The sequence below is a fragment of the Mauremys mutica genome, chromosome 6 (assembly GCF_020497125.1).
Source record: "Mauremys mutica isolate MM-2020 ecotype Southern chromosome 6, ASM2049712v1, whole genome shotgun sequence".
In the NCBI taxonomy this organism is placed as follows: Eukaryota; Metazoa; Chordata; order Testudines; family Geoemydidae; genus Mauremys; species Mauremys mutica.
Genome location: NC_059077.1, coordinates 74,288,148 through 74,303,237, shown reverse-complemented (window position 1 = coordinate 74,303,237; position 15,090 = coordinate 74,288,148). Strand labels below are relative to the sequence as shown.

The following is a 15,090-nucleotide window of genomic DNA, read 5'->3' as shown; positions in this document are numbered from 1 at the left end:
ACGTGCTTCCATGCTGATGATGCTTGTTAAAAAAAACAATGTGTTAATTACATTTGTGACTGAACTCCTTGGGGGAGAACTGTATGTCTCCTGTTCTGTTTTACCTGCATTCTGCCATATATTTCATGTAAAAGCAGTCTCAGATTATGACCCAGGACATACTGTTTGTTTTAAGAACACTTTCACTGCAAATCTGACAAAAACGCAAAGAAGGTACCAATATGAGATTTCTAAATATAGCTACAGCACTCGACCCAAGGTTTAAGAATCTGAAGTGCCTTCCAAAATCTGAGATGAACAAGGTGTGGAGCATGCTTTCAGAAGCTTTAAAAAAGCAACTCTCCGATGAGGAAACTACACAACTTGAACCACCAAAAAATAAAATCAACCTTCTGCTGTTGGCATCTGACTCAGATGAAAATGAACATGCATCAGTCCACACTGATTTAGATTGTTATCAAGCAGAACCCGTCATCAGCATGGACGCATGTCCCCTGGAATGGTGGTTGAACCATGAAGGGACATATGAATCTTTAGCACATCTGACAAGTAAATATCATGCGACGCCGGCTACAACAGTGCCATGAAAACACCTGTTCTCACTTTCAGGTGACACTGTAAACAAGAAGCGGAGAGCATTATCTCTTGCAAATGTAAACAAACTTGTTTGTCTCAGTGATTGGCTGAACAAGATGTAGGACTGAGTGGATTTTCAGGCTCTAAAATTTTAACACCCCCCCCCTTTTTTTTTTAAACACAGAATTCTACATTTGTAATTTTAACTTTCATTGTGTTACATGAGAAAGGGTCCTCTTCAGAGAAAGAGAACCTTCAAGTACAGGCCTGATGTAATGGAGTGTCCCCATGTAGGTACCCTGAGAGCTTCCAGCCTTCAGAGCACACTAGCAATTTCACATCCCCTCATAACTAAAGTAAAATGTATACCCCTGTGAAAGAGCGGGCGCCATATTGCTTATATGAGATTTAATCGACAACCTGTCTGTATTAGATCTCACTAGGTTGCACAGATTTGCATCTGTCAAAGAGTAAACTAAAACCTTCTTTCCTTGAATCCTTCAGTGTAGATCAAAAGATGCTATAAATAATCTGGAGTTTGGATCACAGACAATTCATAGCCTACAATTTTTCCCTCATCCAAAGCTCACTGGTTTTCAGGAGGGCCAGTTCAGACACCATGGACAATCAGACAACTAACAAGCATGGCTAGATCGTTCAAGCTGCAAGAGGAATTATGTGTAGAAATTAGTTTAATAAAACAATGAGATCACAAAATAAATTAATTGTTAGGAGTTAATATTTTTGATCAAGGCTATGTAGGTCAGTATACTATATTTTGTGGTCCTGGAAACACTTGGGAGTACTAAGGCTAGGGCGAAGCACACAACTTAATAGTTGCAGTGAATTTTCCATCTGCTGCTGCTGCCTTAGTTAGACAGATGACAAACAGATTTAAATTCTAGAGGGGATTTTCTCTCTTACAAGTAAGATTCCATGTTTGTCACGGAGGTCATGGAAGTCACAGATTCCTTTCTGTGACCTCTGAGACTTCTGCAATGGCCCCTTCGGTTGGCCTGAGTGCCCTAAGCAGCTCAGGCAGCCCCGGGCAGTCGCACCAACAGCTGCTGGGGCAGCCTCGGACCCTCCTATCCCAGAGCAGTAGGAATTTGGGTATAGGGGGACTCAGGGCTGGGGATTGGGGTGCAGGGCGGTGCTTATCTGGGGGGGGGGGCTCCCCGGAAGGGCGACAGGAACTCCCCTCCCTCAGCTCCACATGCTGCCTCCGCCTGCAGGCACTGCCCCTGCAGCTCCCATTGGCCGCGGCTCCCAGGCAGTGGGAGCTGCAGACCCAGGGCTTGGGGTGGAGTGGAGGCAGCACATGGAGCTAGGAGCTGGAGGTCGCCACTTCCCAGGAGCTGCGTAGGAAACCTCCCACAGCCCTGCCAACCTCCCGCGCCACCCCCTCCTCCCCAAGTTTTAGTCAGGGGTATATAGTAAAAGTAATGGACAGGTCACGGGCCGTGAATTTTTGTTTACTGCCTGTGACCTGTCCAGGACTTTTACTAAAAATACCCATGACTAAAATGCAGCCTTCTTTATAAGCTACAAACAAGTCCCTATATGAATGAGAATTAAGTTGAATTTTTTCTATTCTGAATTCAGTCTTCAAAATAATCTCTTTCTCAAAGTCAATCTTTCAAAAGAATTGTGAGACAGCTGACATGATCAATTGAGTTTTCACTGCAGAGTTTTCCTGACAGTATCTATAAATAGATGCTCTGAAAAATCTATACTGTGGTTAAGAATTTTGAGACAAGTAGCAGCTCTAACTTGTTTATATTGAGAAGGCCTCTGACAAGACGTAAAGTCTACTTTTTACTGTGCAAAGAAAGAAGGCTCCTCCAACCTGCCTTTGGCACATTTGTTTTAAAGGATATCTAAAGAGGGTACATCTAGAAGAGGATAAACTAATTCCGCAGCTAGGTTTAAAATGAGCTGGCAATCTTCCATGGACTCAGGGACTGTGAAAGTGGAAGCCTCAAGTGTTTTGTACAATACCATTTCTTAGCCCTGACACAGAAAGCCTTGAGTGATAACCTTCTCTATTGCCCCACTCCAAGCAAACCTATGGTCCTCAGCGTTTTTGTTCGTGAGTCTCCCTGCCAGGGAGTTGCTTATTTGATGGATGCCCAGGACTGGATTAAATCAGCAGAACAACAACTTTGGAAGGTTGGTGACTATAAATGTCTTCCACGGAGCTCCAAGATTCCACTCCCTGGCAAAATAAAAGATAATTTCTCATCTGCTACCATTGTTTCTATGTGATGACCAGTTTTAGTACAAGTAAGGTAGAAGTAGAGGTAAATTTCATGTTTGTATGTTTTTGACACATTCAATTGTGTGAGCCTTTAAAAATAACTAAATTAAAAGCAGAGAGTGGGCAATATAGTAATGACGATAAACAGAACAGTTTGCAAAACATCTAGTGCTGTTAGCTGCTTATCCACACAATCACAAACCACTTTACAAGGCATTCCAGGTGCCAAAAGTCCAAATCACCCCAAGAAACCCAGTTACTTATGATAATAACTGTGGTTCTTCAAGATGATTGCCCACATGATCCATTCTCAAAATAAGTGCGCTCCTGGTACGTGAACACACAATCTTCTAGACCGGCGTCTCAGGTGAGGCCACTCACCCCTGTACTAGACTCTCTCATACAGTGTTCCAATGGCCTAAAAAGAGGAGTGGCCCCACCTACCCTTCAATTACTTTCACTAATTCAATACAGTTCTTCTTCAGAGTTGCTTCTATAAGAAGATGGGCAGAAAGTCTGAATTCATATGGATGATCTTCAAACACAGAGGCAAAGAAACTTTTATATTGAAAACTGCTCCTACAAATACCCACTCTTGGGAAATTGAACACTTAAGTCATAATCATGTGCATGATCCATTGGAACAGCCTTTCAGAACTGGTAACTTGATCTATGGCCTTAACACCACATGTCACAAGATGTCTGTGGAACCTGTGGATAGATGTGATCTCTTATATAGACATCTAAAGTATGGAAAGTGACCTCTCTACCTGTAAATCAGGCTTTGGGGAAAAAAGAGGCAGGTTAATGACCTGATTGAGATAGAATCAGAGGCCATTTTAGGTAAGAATTTGGGGGTGAGGATGCAGGGCCTTACAGTACAATCATGCTGTATTTCGTTCGCACTGAACACGTCATATCCGTGGAGGAAAGCTATGCATCTTCATACAAATGGTACAGAGAACAGTTACACAAGTGTTCAAATAGAGGTTCCAGAAGTTTTGTGGGAACAAAATTAGAATTACATGGTAGAGCTAGTTCATACACCAGCACAAAACTGGAGGAATCCTATCAGAAACTTGATAGCTGCAGAGTGAAAAAGATTTTTTTTCCAACCAATTCAACCAAGGAGAAGAAAACAGAGATGGTAGCCAAGTGAGCATAATGTAAGACAGTTCATATTCTTCCAAGTGTAACAGTCGAAGATAAAAGCAATGGATCACCATATTGGTTCTATTCACTTTTAAGTTGTCAAAATGAAAATCTCTCTTCCACTTCATCAAGTGGATATATCTGCTTGAAAGCTTCCTGCTTTTTGATAGCATATTTTGTACCTCAGCAGAATACTTGAGAGAGACTGGAGCTGAGTGAAGAATCTCATCCCAGACCCAAAAGACAGAAGATATGATACATGAGGACTTACAGTGGTGGTATCAATTCAAGTAGATCAGAAGATCAAAACTACAGAGCCCAAGCCACAGCATCTTGGTGCTATCCTGTAAGTTTCCAAATAATCTTTTGAGGGAATGAGTACAGAAAGTTCTGTCCCCAGTCCAGGAGAGACATATCTGCCATTGATGCTGAGTTCTGCCTGCACTGCAAGTATACTCAGTGATATACAGCATTCCCTGTAGCAGCTAAGATCCAGAATGGGCAATGGTGTCACATAAGCACATGGAATCATAAGGCCTAATATTGGTAAAAAGCCACAATATACTTTTCAGACTGGAATTACAAAAGGATTCTGTCTCCATGATGGTATGAAACATATCCTCTCTCAAGAAAGCTTTTGCAGTGATGGAGTCTCCACTTAACTCCATCTTTTGTGCCAAGATGAAAGTGGATTTTTCTTTATTAGAATTGGAAAACTGTGCACATTTTCTTGAGAGCTGAAGATGGGGAAAGTGATCTGTTCAGCTTATTATTTTAAATATAAGCAGACATGATGCCAAACTGTCTGAAAAAAGCAGTTATGACAATTAGGCATTTAGTGAAAGTTTTCAGTGCCATACAAATACCAAAGGACAATATTCATACAGGTTTCACCGCTACACAGGACTGGGGGTATATTTAATGAGCCAAAACAGATAATGTGAAAGCAAGTGTCTTTCAGGACTGTCTCAGCTAACCAGTTGCTTGAAACTTGATGCGAAGGATCAGCTGCTCCCAGTTGAACAGTAAAGAAGATTTCTGTCAAACCTGAAGTCAGGAAGAACTTTGCCTCTGGAGTTGGGAGCGGAAATCCATTTTCTGTTCTTCTTGGGCTGATCTAGAAAGGCCAACATTTTATCCCATGTGAAGAATTCATGCTTCTCCAGCACTTCTTGGTAAGTTGCAATCCTCATCTACTATGAGCAAAGCAGATCAAAGATCTGAAGCCTGCTGAGTTTTCTCACTGACCACTGTCATTACCAGAGAAGCCAGAGTGAGTAAAAATATTGAAACCACCTTTTGAGTGTCTTGATACAGTGAGACCGAGATTGAGGTTCCAGGACACAAAGGCTAAACCTCCCTCAGAAGCATGGTTCTTCTTCCTCTACCTCTCCTTCCATCCAGGGACAGAGTCCTGGATGCTCAGAAGCTGATAGCAACTTGGAATCTCCAGCCTGCTTAGCTGGGCTCGAACCAGGAAAATCAGGACACCAACCTTCAATGTCCTTTAACCCAGGTGAGAGCAACAATCTCAGTGCTGCTTGTGCTCAATACCAAGTCAGGTTAGCAAAGTCTTCAAAATCAACATGCCTCAATGTTGGTGATGTATGTTTGGTGCCAAATTCAATTGACAAGGAGTTTAAAAATCCTCCCCCCCACCAATCAGTTAGATTTTGAGGCAGTACTTCCAATCTTTGCAGGCTCCCCTGAAGAAAGAGAAGGAAAGCATGTGCCTGCTTAAATTGTGACTTTTGCCCAGCATTGGAGATACTAAACAAGGTCATCTGTAATAGTTTACATAAAACAAACTACCAAAAGAAGTGGTGAATTCCTCATCTCTTAATGTCTTCAAATCAAGACTGGATGCCTTTCTAGAAGATGCGCTTTTGCCAAACAAGTTTTTGGGCTCAATACAGGGGTAGCTGGGTGAAATTTAATGGCCTGTGCTATACAGGTCAGACTAGATGATCTAATGGTCCCTTCTGGCCTTAACTCTATGAAAAAACAATGTACATTAAACTGGATTTTCTTAGCTACTTCAGCCATGCTACCTGCAGAGTCAGAGGACCCAGACAAGGAAAAACACCTGCAAAAAAGAGCAATCCTATTAGGACTGCTTTAGGTGAAGAGGAAACAGCCCCAAATGGCTGGGTCCCAGATGATGCCTGCAATGGCACAATATTTTTTTTTAATACACAAAAATCTCTCTGACTATACACACAAAAAAGAAAGAGTACTCAAAGAGGCAGAAGAGAGCAGTATTTTGGGCTTGCTGCAATGTTAGCTGCCAGAAAGAACTGAATTTCAGTTGCAGTCATTCCCCTCAGAACTCTAAGCAAGGAAGTATGTGAAGCATGCAGGGCACTGAACACACATTTTTGTTATACTGCTTCTGTTAAAGTATAAAACTGTAGTCTTGTGTAGTGTTTGTTTTTTTAAAGTATGACACTGAAGCCTACCCAAATCCTTCATTTTTTCTGATTCCTAAAACCCAAGTACAGACTTGGAACTAAAGAAAAAAAAGAGTTGGGGGGTGGGGGAGGGGGGCGGTGCGGGAGGAGAGGCTTAAAAACCTGTGCCTATGGAAATGGTAGCCTAATGCTCTTCGCAGAAACAAAAAGTAGGATAAAGGCTTAATGTGTCTATGTGCAACAGGTTCTCTTTAGATAACATTTAAGAATGTGTTCAGGAAGACAAAGGTTAATTAAGTCACATAGGTTATTTCAATATTACTTCTTGAAGAAGCTCTCTCTCAGACAACACTGGATGTTTGGTCTCTGCTAGTCATGTGATTTCTATTACTTTTGTTTGCTGGATCTGTGTATGTTAATACATTAATAGCTGGGTTCTGTACTATGGACTGCTCTCCAAAAGTTTTCTTTTTCTTTCCATTTACATTATAGTGTGCACAAACACAAGTAAAATAAAAAAATTGTTAAATGCATAATCCTTAATACCTAAAATTAGCTGTGACCATATACAGGTATTTCAGTCACCTAAATTAATTTAATCAAAGAGTACAATTCTTTATGGAAAGTGTTCGTTTCATAACTGACACACCCCTACTGAGCAGAAGGGCAAAGGACTCAATTGGCATCAAAACTAGAACTACCTTTGACACCAATGAGTGGTCTTTCTCCAAGTAAGGGATCAGGCAAGCTGGCAAGATAGCATGGAAATCCTGTAGTGTTGCTGTCTAAGCTGTACCTATTATTGCATTTAGAAAACATCAATCCTTTCACATCCAATATATTCACTTTGTAAGTTAAAAAACAACAAATTGTGATACTTCTAAACAACACATTTTTAAAAGAAAGTTAATCACACATACTTCATCCTCATTATATAACACGAATGGCCAAACTGTGGCGTGAGCCACATGTGCCTCTTTTACCCTTAAAGTGCAGCTCGCAGAGCCTCCACCTACCAGACTGGGGGGGAGGGGGGGAACTTAGGACCTCTGCCTTGCAGCGGGTGATAGGGTTGGGGCTTCTGCCCAGTGGGGAGGGAGGACTTGAGGTCTCTGCCCGGGGGGGGTAGGGGAGGAACTTGAGGCTTCTGCCCAGTGAGGCACACCTGCCAGGGCTCAGGGCTTCAGCAGGAGTGCGGCTGAAACCCCAAGCCCAGTCTCAGGTCTGAAGGCCTAAGCCCCAGCAGGTGTGCCCGGGCTCTCAAACTTCTGAAGATAGTCATATGTGGCTCGGGGGGCGAGAGGGGAGTGTCAGGAAGTTTGGCCACCCTTGTTATCTAACCATTCCATAAGACAAAACATACTGTAATATTTTTAACAGAGTTGATCATGATCTGAGATGATATGGGGTAGGATGACTTTAAAACCAAGAGAATCCTGGGGAGACGGATAGCTCAGTGGTTTGAGCATTGGCCTGCTAAACCCAGGGTTGTGAGTTCAATCCTTGAGGAGGCCACTTAGGGATCTGGGGCAAAAATTGGTCCTGCTAGTGAAGGCAGGGGGCTGGACTCTATGACCTTTCGAGGTCCCTTCCAGTTCTAGGAGATTGGTATATCTCTAATTATTACCTTTTATTACCTATTTTTATAGTGTTTTAATAACGATTTGATTCAGTGCATAAGTCTTCAGTTTTTGATGAGCACAGATTAGAATTTGTTTCTTTAACCATCTGCAAACTGGATGATTCAGAGGTAAATACTAATTCATACAAAGTTAGTATAGTTGTTGAATTCTAGTTTCTGCATTTAAAATGCAAACGTACCTTTTCCTAAATGTGTATTTATACTCATGTATCTAGCTGTTCCTGTAAGGCTCTTGTGTTCTCGATATGGTATGTGCTTCTTTGTCTCTGGATCTATATACTCCTTTGCCAAACCAAAATCTATAATATGAATAATTTGCTGGGTTTTGTTTCCTGGTCGTCCTATTAAGAAGTTCTCAGGTTTTACATCTCTGTATATCAAGTTCTTTGAATGGACATATTCCATACGAGAAATCTTTATTAAAGAGAAGAAAGGACAGAGTTTAGTTTAAGCTTCAGTTTACCACAAGAAAGCGTCGTAGATGCAAACAAGTATTGTTACATCAGCTTTTTCTCTCTCTATATACAAGTATTATCACCTTTAAAACAAACTATAGACAACTATTTTCCTCTCAACATGTGCCTAAATTCCACTTAATGTTGATGGGACATGAGCACGTGAATAGAGGAAAACACACTCCACCACTTGCATATAAAAAAAATCTATACTTACAGCTTCATATGAATCACAAAAAAAGAAACAAAGTAAAGTCGATAGTGAGCAAGCTGTAATGAATGCATTTTTGTGCACATTATTGGACATGAAACTAAGACCTGAAATTACACTGTCTTGCTATCAGAATCAAGGCTCTGTAAGGACATGCAATGTTCTGTACATATAAATTTTAGCCAGTGCATTGCCAATATGAATACGACTTTCCTCCTAGATGTATAAATTAAGGTTTGAAAAAGATTTTTATATTTGGAAAAGAATGCTTGTTAAATGATTTTGTATTTGTGATGTTATAAGCCTTTATTGATTAATAGAATCTTTGCCATTCATGCCATAAAATGGACATCCCCCTCTTCACTGACATTTAAGTAACATGTTCATACTAATTATTTCATTTTAAATGCTATTATTACTGAAATACTGGCATTTAAAATGTCCAAGTGGCATTTAAAATTTGTACCCCTGGTGGAAAAAAAAAAAGTGGTGCGCTATATATCTGGATTTTAAAAGATGCAATTACTTAGTAAATATAAATCTGCGCCAATGAAAATAAAAACAATATTATTTGGCTTTTACTCTAATCTAGTCTTATGGCAGACTACTCAGAAAAAATGCCTCAAAACCTCAGATTTTCCATTTAAACAATTTTGCTTGTACCATGTATTTTTGTATTGCCCTTTCCTAATTTTATGACTAAGACAATGTGTAAGATGGCAAATGCCTATGTTACTTAAGAGTTTAATCTGCTTATTTTAATGGAAATGAGTGTGTCAAACTGAGCCTTATGACTTTAGGCTACAATTAAATGAGCTCTTCAAAACAGATACTGAATTTATGCAACTGTCCTTAAAGACTAAGGGAAAAATTATGGCACATAAAAAAAATGACAACTAAGCAATACTTCATTCTTGGGTGTCCTTTAAAAAGGATTGCAATAAAGCCAACACAATTTAACAGATTGTATACTATAGATCCCTTATCAGATAAATTAGTATTTAATCTAGTACAAAGACTGTCCACATACTGGTCTACCAAACACGCTCAGATTATTAAATAGATATAAATACACATATATTTATACTTACCAACTGTATAGCTATCATAAGAACAGTTTTAAGAGAAAATGTCCTATCACACAGGTCAAACAGGTCTTCCAAGCTAGGTCCCAGTAGTTCTAGCACCATGGCATTATATTTGCCACAAGGGCCAAAATAGTAAACCTGAGGTATACCGTCTGGAAAAGAAAAAAAATATGTATATGTAATTAGTTATAGAGTACTTACCTAAATGTAAACATATACCTTATTTCTTGCTTACAGCAATATTAATTTTAAGGCTTATTAGTTGGATCTACACTTTAAAACGTATCTGTCTGATAAAAGAACTAATATTAAAGCTGTATGAAAAATTATTAGTGTTAAAGCAGTTAACTTCATTATGCCTGCTGTATCCATTTCATACCTTCTTCTGGAAACTAGGTATTTGACAATTTTGAAAAAATTAAAGCTTTTTTTAAAAAAAAATAAAAAAATCAAGAGCTACCCATTACACATTAGACAGTAAGTGCAGATTCAGTTCATGAAACTGTACTTTATTTCAACTATTGTTCTTTAGTTCAGAATGGATAAAAGTACTATTTTTTTAAACAAAAAAATTAGATTTTCTTAAATTGGATTTTTTATATAATTCAAATACATTTTCCTTTTTTAATAATGTGTGTTTAAAATTTAATTTGAAATTATGACAAGCTATGTTAAGGTCTAAACATTATAATCTATTAAAATTATTTACATAAATAAAATGTACTGCGTCAAGGAGCCCTCCTCAAATAATAATGAGATACAGGGTGCTGCTCTTTTTAATTACATAAAAAAAAATCAAGAGAAAAACATACTTAATTTCTCAGGTCAACTCAGGCTTTATAACAGGTCACAATTTCATGTACTGCATTAAATATCTATATTATTTTCACTCTTTACAACAGAGTGAATGATAGTATTTAAATTTTTCTAAATGTTAAGTACTTTCAATTGCTGTTGTGCACAAAAGGTTTTGCCTTAATTATTTTTGGTTTCAGTTTAGCTAGCAGGTGCAGAGAACACTTCCTTCATCTGGACTAGTGAGAAATCACTTGCGAGTTGAAAAAGCAGGAAAGCTTATTTTCCCTCTACCAATTTTCAAAAGTATGGTGCCTAGTGGGATGTTCAATGGAAAACAATGGGAATTAGACACCTAACCATGATTTTTTTTAAAGTTTCTTTTATGCTGTTAATATCTTTCATCATTAAAACTGGAGTACTAAACTTTAAACTTTATGCTATTGATATTTTGCATTTCTCTTAGCTTAGACAGGAAGAAACAAGCCAATACCTAGTCCATTTCATTTCTGGTTTCTTTACGCACTAGCACAAAATAGCAATGGTGGATTGCAAATATGTATGGAAATATTTGTTAGAAAAACCTTCCCAATGATTTATTTTTATTTAAGTTCATGGAAACATTTTGACTTTTGCAAACCTTGTTTTTACAAAACCTAAAGTTAAAGTCAAATGTGTTCTGGCAATATCTCTTCAATGTTATGAATTTAATATACATGACGAAAGTCTTAGTTGCATGGATCTTGCTCACTTTTGACATTTAGTATCTAACTTAAGTCTTATTTGTTTTACAAAAATCCATTTTAGTAAAATATTTTTCTAAAATCTGTAGGAAAATGAATAGTGTAAGGATACCTTAAAAACAAAAAAGTGCATTTATCTAGGCATACAGTTTTCCTATTATTTTTTTCCATTAATGCCAGGTAGGCTCTCTCAAAATAATTAATTTTGGTGACTACTAGAGTTCTTCATCTCACTCAATGAGAAACATTAACAGAAAACATACACAGGAATATGCGTTTCTCAAAACAGCATCCAGTGCTGTAGCCATAAAAGTATCTTTTGGAAGTAACACAATTACATTAATAAAACCCTATGTGAGGAGTTGAGAAAATCTGTTACTGAGTTTGCATTACTGGCCACGTCTACACTAAAAGCACTTTCTCAGTATAGCTATACCAATATACTATATCAGTAAAGCGCTCCTAGTGTAGATGCAGCTTATATAAGCAAACTGCTATTTTACTGGTATAACTGTCAACTACATAATGGCTGGCATCATGGCTTTTGCTGGCACAGTTTTGTCAGCTGGGCATCACACTTCTTCACACCCCTGACCGACATATCTTTGCCAGCAGAAGTTTGCAGTGTAGACATGACTACCTTCCATTGGCCACATGAATACCTTAAATTACTGATTCACGTAAGAATTAACTACTTAATCAATGTACTTTCTGAATGGAAACATTTGATAGAATAAATTTAGAAATCAAATGAAGACTGTAACCGCTTTTTAATACTTTAAAATGGTGTTCACTCTCCCTTACAGAACTGTAATTACAGCTTATTTGGCATCTTTATATTGTTCTCTCTCTCTCGTTCATATCTCTTTTCAATTTATTGGCACTAAGAATAGTACATAGACTCTATGGATGGTAATGGAATAATGTGATCCTTTGCACTTCTTGGAGATCTTCCTGGGATCTACAATTAGAGCACATGTTGCCAAACTCAAGAACTGGGATGCTAATAGGACTATTTTTATGTTAACCTAGACTGTATTCAAAATGCACTGCACCTAATCGTTTTCCAATTCTTTCTTTGTTTGAGTGGTAAATTTGGTAAGAAATGTCTATTGGCATTTCAACTTAACTCTTTATGGGATGTTTAACATAGTCTTTGTCAAGACATTGAGACTAGAAGTGAAGAAAGTCCTCCATTATTCTCACTTAAGTATTACGTAGAATACACCCAAATTTATTGTTTTGATCCCAAATCTCAGACACCAGGACCATATTAAAAAGCTGTTAGATGAAAAAGCATTCTGAGTACTGGCATACAAGAATACAAAATATCTAATTTTGATTAAAAATATCTATATATCTAATATTCTCAAAAAACAATATGTTTTCTAGCTTAGTATGATTTATCCAGAGCAATAATGCAGCCATGGTCATATATCTCCTTAGAGATCATCAGCTGGGTACAACAAACATGTCTGGGGAAGGGACACTCATGTCTACTTGAAATCTACTTGAAGATTCCTTTTTAAAAAATTACTTTAACGCATGTACTATAAATGCTCACAAATTCTGTTACTAATTTTTGTGATTTTATAGTAACATTTTCGTATTTTGTTTAATGTTTTTTCTTGTCGGTCACTGTTAAAGACTCATAAAAAGCATAAAAATGACTAATTGACTACACATAGGAAACTATGAAACATCATGCATGAAATACTGTAATACACACAAAGTGATAAAAGTTTTTCTTTATAATCATTCAGTTATGGTACTCTTAAGTAATACTTTCAACAGTAAGTAAAAAATTCAGACCAACATGTGGCTTACGAGAGATAGTGTTCCTGGAAAATTTTACCATCTTCACAGACAAATCTACATAAAGATGGAGCTACAGTTGAGAGTACATATCAGTAATTAGAGGTAAAAATCCATTAAAGGGATTATGTAATTATCCCAAGAACAAATATTATAAATCCATGAAATTTAAGAGGTAAGGATAAACTCAAAAGAAATCCAAACATGTGAAGGTATAAAAATGCTGTTAACATCAAAGCAATCTTAAATCTGCCCTGTAGTGACGTCACACAATAACCATACAATTATGACTGCTGCATATTAGTGCTTGTGATCTAGAATTAAACTGATTTTTAAAGGCACATTAGATAGTGTTCATATTTTTTCCTCGTGATGTCACTACGAGATAGAATTAAGGTTGTTTAGGTGTCTTAACTATGCACCCATCTTTTCTGACCCAGAACCCACAAATAGCTGTCCTGCTACTAAAATCCAGCAATCCTTTGCAGGTGGTCTAACACTTAAATGTCTTTAGCCTTGTAGCAGGCCCTTGCATGTGGGCGTGGGTGGGTAGTAGCTGACTGTGGGTGCCACAAAAGTAGCAGTAGAAGCAGCTGCCACCCTTCATATGTGCCCCATTGAAAGCATCTTTCCTCCTTTTTTGCTTGTTACTGGTGGTTGTAGTGAGAACCATTTTGCTAGACCAGGGGTCGGCAACCGGTGGCTCGCGGCTCGCCAGGGTAAGCACCCTGGCGGGCCGGCCCGGTTTGTTTATCTGCCGCGTCGGCAAGTTCGGCCGATCGCGGCTCCCACTGGCCGCGGTTCGCGGTCCCAGGCCAATGCGGGAGGCAGGAAGCGGCGCGAGCCGAGGGATGTTCTGGCCGCGGCTTCCTGCCTCCCGCATTGGCCTGGGACCGCGAACCGCAGCCAGTGGGAGCCGCGATCGGCCGAACTTGCCGACGCGGCAGATAAACAAACCGGGCCGGCCCGCCAGGGTGCTTACCCTGACGAGCCGCGAGCCACCGGTTGCCGACCTCTGTGCTAGACCATAACAGCAAACCAGTTTGGTTGCTGTTCCACCTTCTGAAGACAATTAAGGGCTTTATCAACTCACAAATGTACCAATTTATCTAGATTGCTATAGTTAGTACGGACGCAGTTATACCAATACGTAAGTGTTTATATCAGTATAGCTTATTTACATAAGGGAAAGGGAATAGGCTATACCAGCATAAGGTACATTTATACCATTATAACTGTACACACACTACTGCAGTGACCAAAACAAACAAACAAAAAAATCATACCCTTAGCTTATAGACCAGACCCAAGTCTACGGCTTTATATATATGCAAAAGGATATCGTAACTCAAAATTTTAAGTGCTCTGTTTCCATTTTCTGGAACCCAAACCCAAACCCAAACTTCTGGCTTATCCAATGGACCTGTAGGTGCAGAAATCCAAGAATGAGAGCCAGATGATTTATAGGAAGAGGAGGCACAGACAGTTGGAGATATAAAAAAAGAAAAAAAGAATAACTGTAGTGGGACAAATTTACGTGCAAGGAAAACATGTTTTTGGCAAGGAACACAACATACCTTTAGAATTGTCTATTTCTGTATATGTGCATACAAGAGTGGCAAAGTTGGAAAACACATTTTTCTCATCAAGTACTTTTTTCTAACAAAAAATGCAGCAACTGAACATTCCATAATGATCATTCAGCTGAGGAATGTTTAGTGCAAGGTAAAACTGTTGCAAGCAAACGGGTTGAAGGTGGGGAAAAGAAAGGTTGTGAATAATGAAACCGATGGTCCACAAAGTACTTAATATAGTTTAACACTTCTCAGAATTGAAGATACATCTTGTTAAAAAATATTGAGTACACCACCACAGTGAAAAACAGAACTATTTTTATCCTCACTGGATCACAAGCAAGAGATTTGTTAACTCCAAAGTCTCA

General features: G+C 38.6%; 1 protein-coding gene across 7 annotated transcripts in view; it reads right to left on the bottom strand.

Moving 5' to 3' along the window:
• The window catches only part of CSNK1G3 (casein kinase 1 gamma 3), a 153,962-nt gene that overhangs the window by 62,493 nt on the left and 76,379 nt on the right, over positions 1-15,090 (bottom strand). For all 7 annotated transcript variants that reach the window (XM_045020930.1, XM_045020933.1, XM_045020932.1 and 4 more), the window contains 2 exons: positions 9,799-9,947; positions 8,221-8,455 (listed from right to left, as the gene is read on the bottom strand). In XM_045020930.1, coding sequence (XP_044876865.1) covers positions 8,221-8,455; positions 9,799-9,947 — 384 coding nt within the window. The remainder of the gene's footprint in view (positions 1-8,220; positions 8,456-9,798; positions 9,948-15,090) is intronic.